Below are 215 nucleotides of genomic sequence, written 5' to 3'. Positions count from 1 at the left end.
AAGTCAGCCTTCTGTTGCAGGTGTGGGCGTTCGATCCCTCGATGGCGACGGGGAACCACAACCACTCGCGCAACATTCATTTCTATAACGTTGGACTTGCTGCTTCTAACACCACGAGGGACGTTCATGGCCAGGTAGGGTGGGGGGGGGGGGTTGGCGTGCAATGAGTTTGAAGTTGTTTTGCAGTGGGTGTGACTGGGTACGAGGAGAAAAGC

The 215-nt window shown here is 55.3% G+C and overlaps 1 protein-coding gene across 1 annotated transcript in view; it reads left to right on the top strand.

Annotated features, from left to right (window-relative positions):
• Window positions 1-215, top strand: part of LOC119593819 — a gene marked incomplete in the record, with an annotated part of 10,957 nt that overhangs the window by 8,397 nt on the left and 2,345 nt on the right. Inside the window, 1 exon segment of the mRNA XM_037942849.1 lies at window positions 21-134. Within this exon segment, the coding sequence (XP_037798777.1) occupies window positions 21-134 (114 nt within the window).

This window comes from Penaeus monodon, chromosome 32 (genome assembly GCF_015228065.2).
Source record: "Penaeus monodon isolate SGIC_2016 chromosome 32, NSTDA_Pmon_1, whole genome shotgun sequence".
Taxonomy (NCBI): domain Eukaryota; kingdom Metazoa; phylum Arthropoda; class Malacostraca; order Decapoda; family Penaeidae; genus Penaeus; species Penaeus monodon.
Note: the sequence above shows the minus strand (reverse complement) of the source record. Positions and strands in the feature narration are given on the sequence as shown.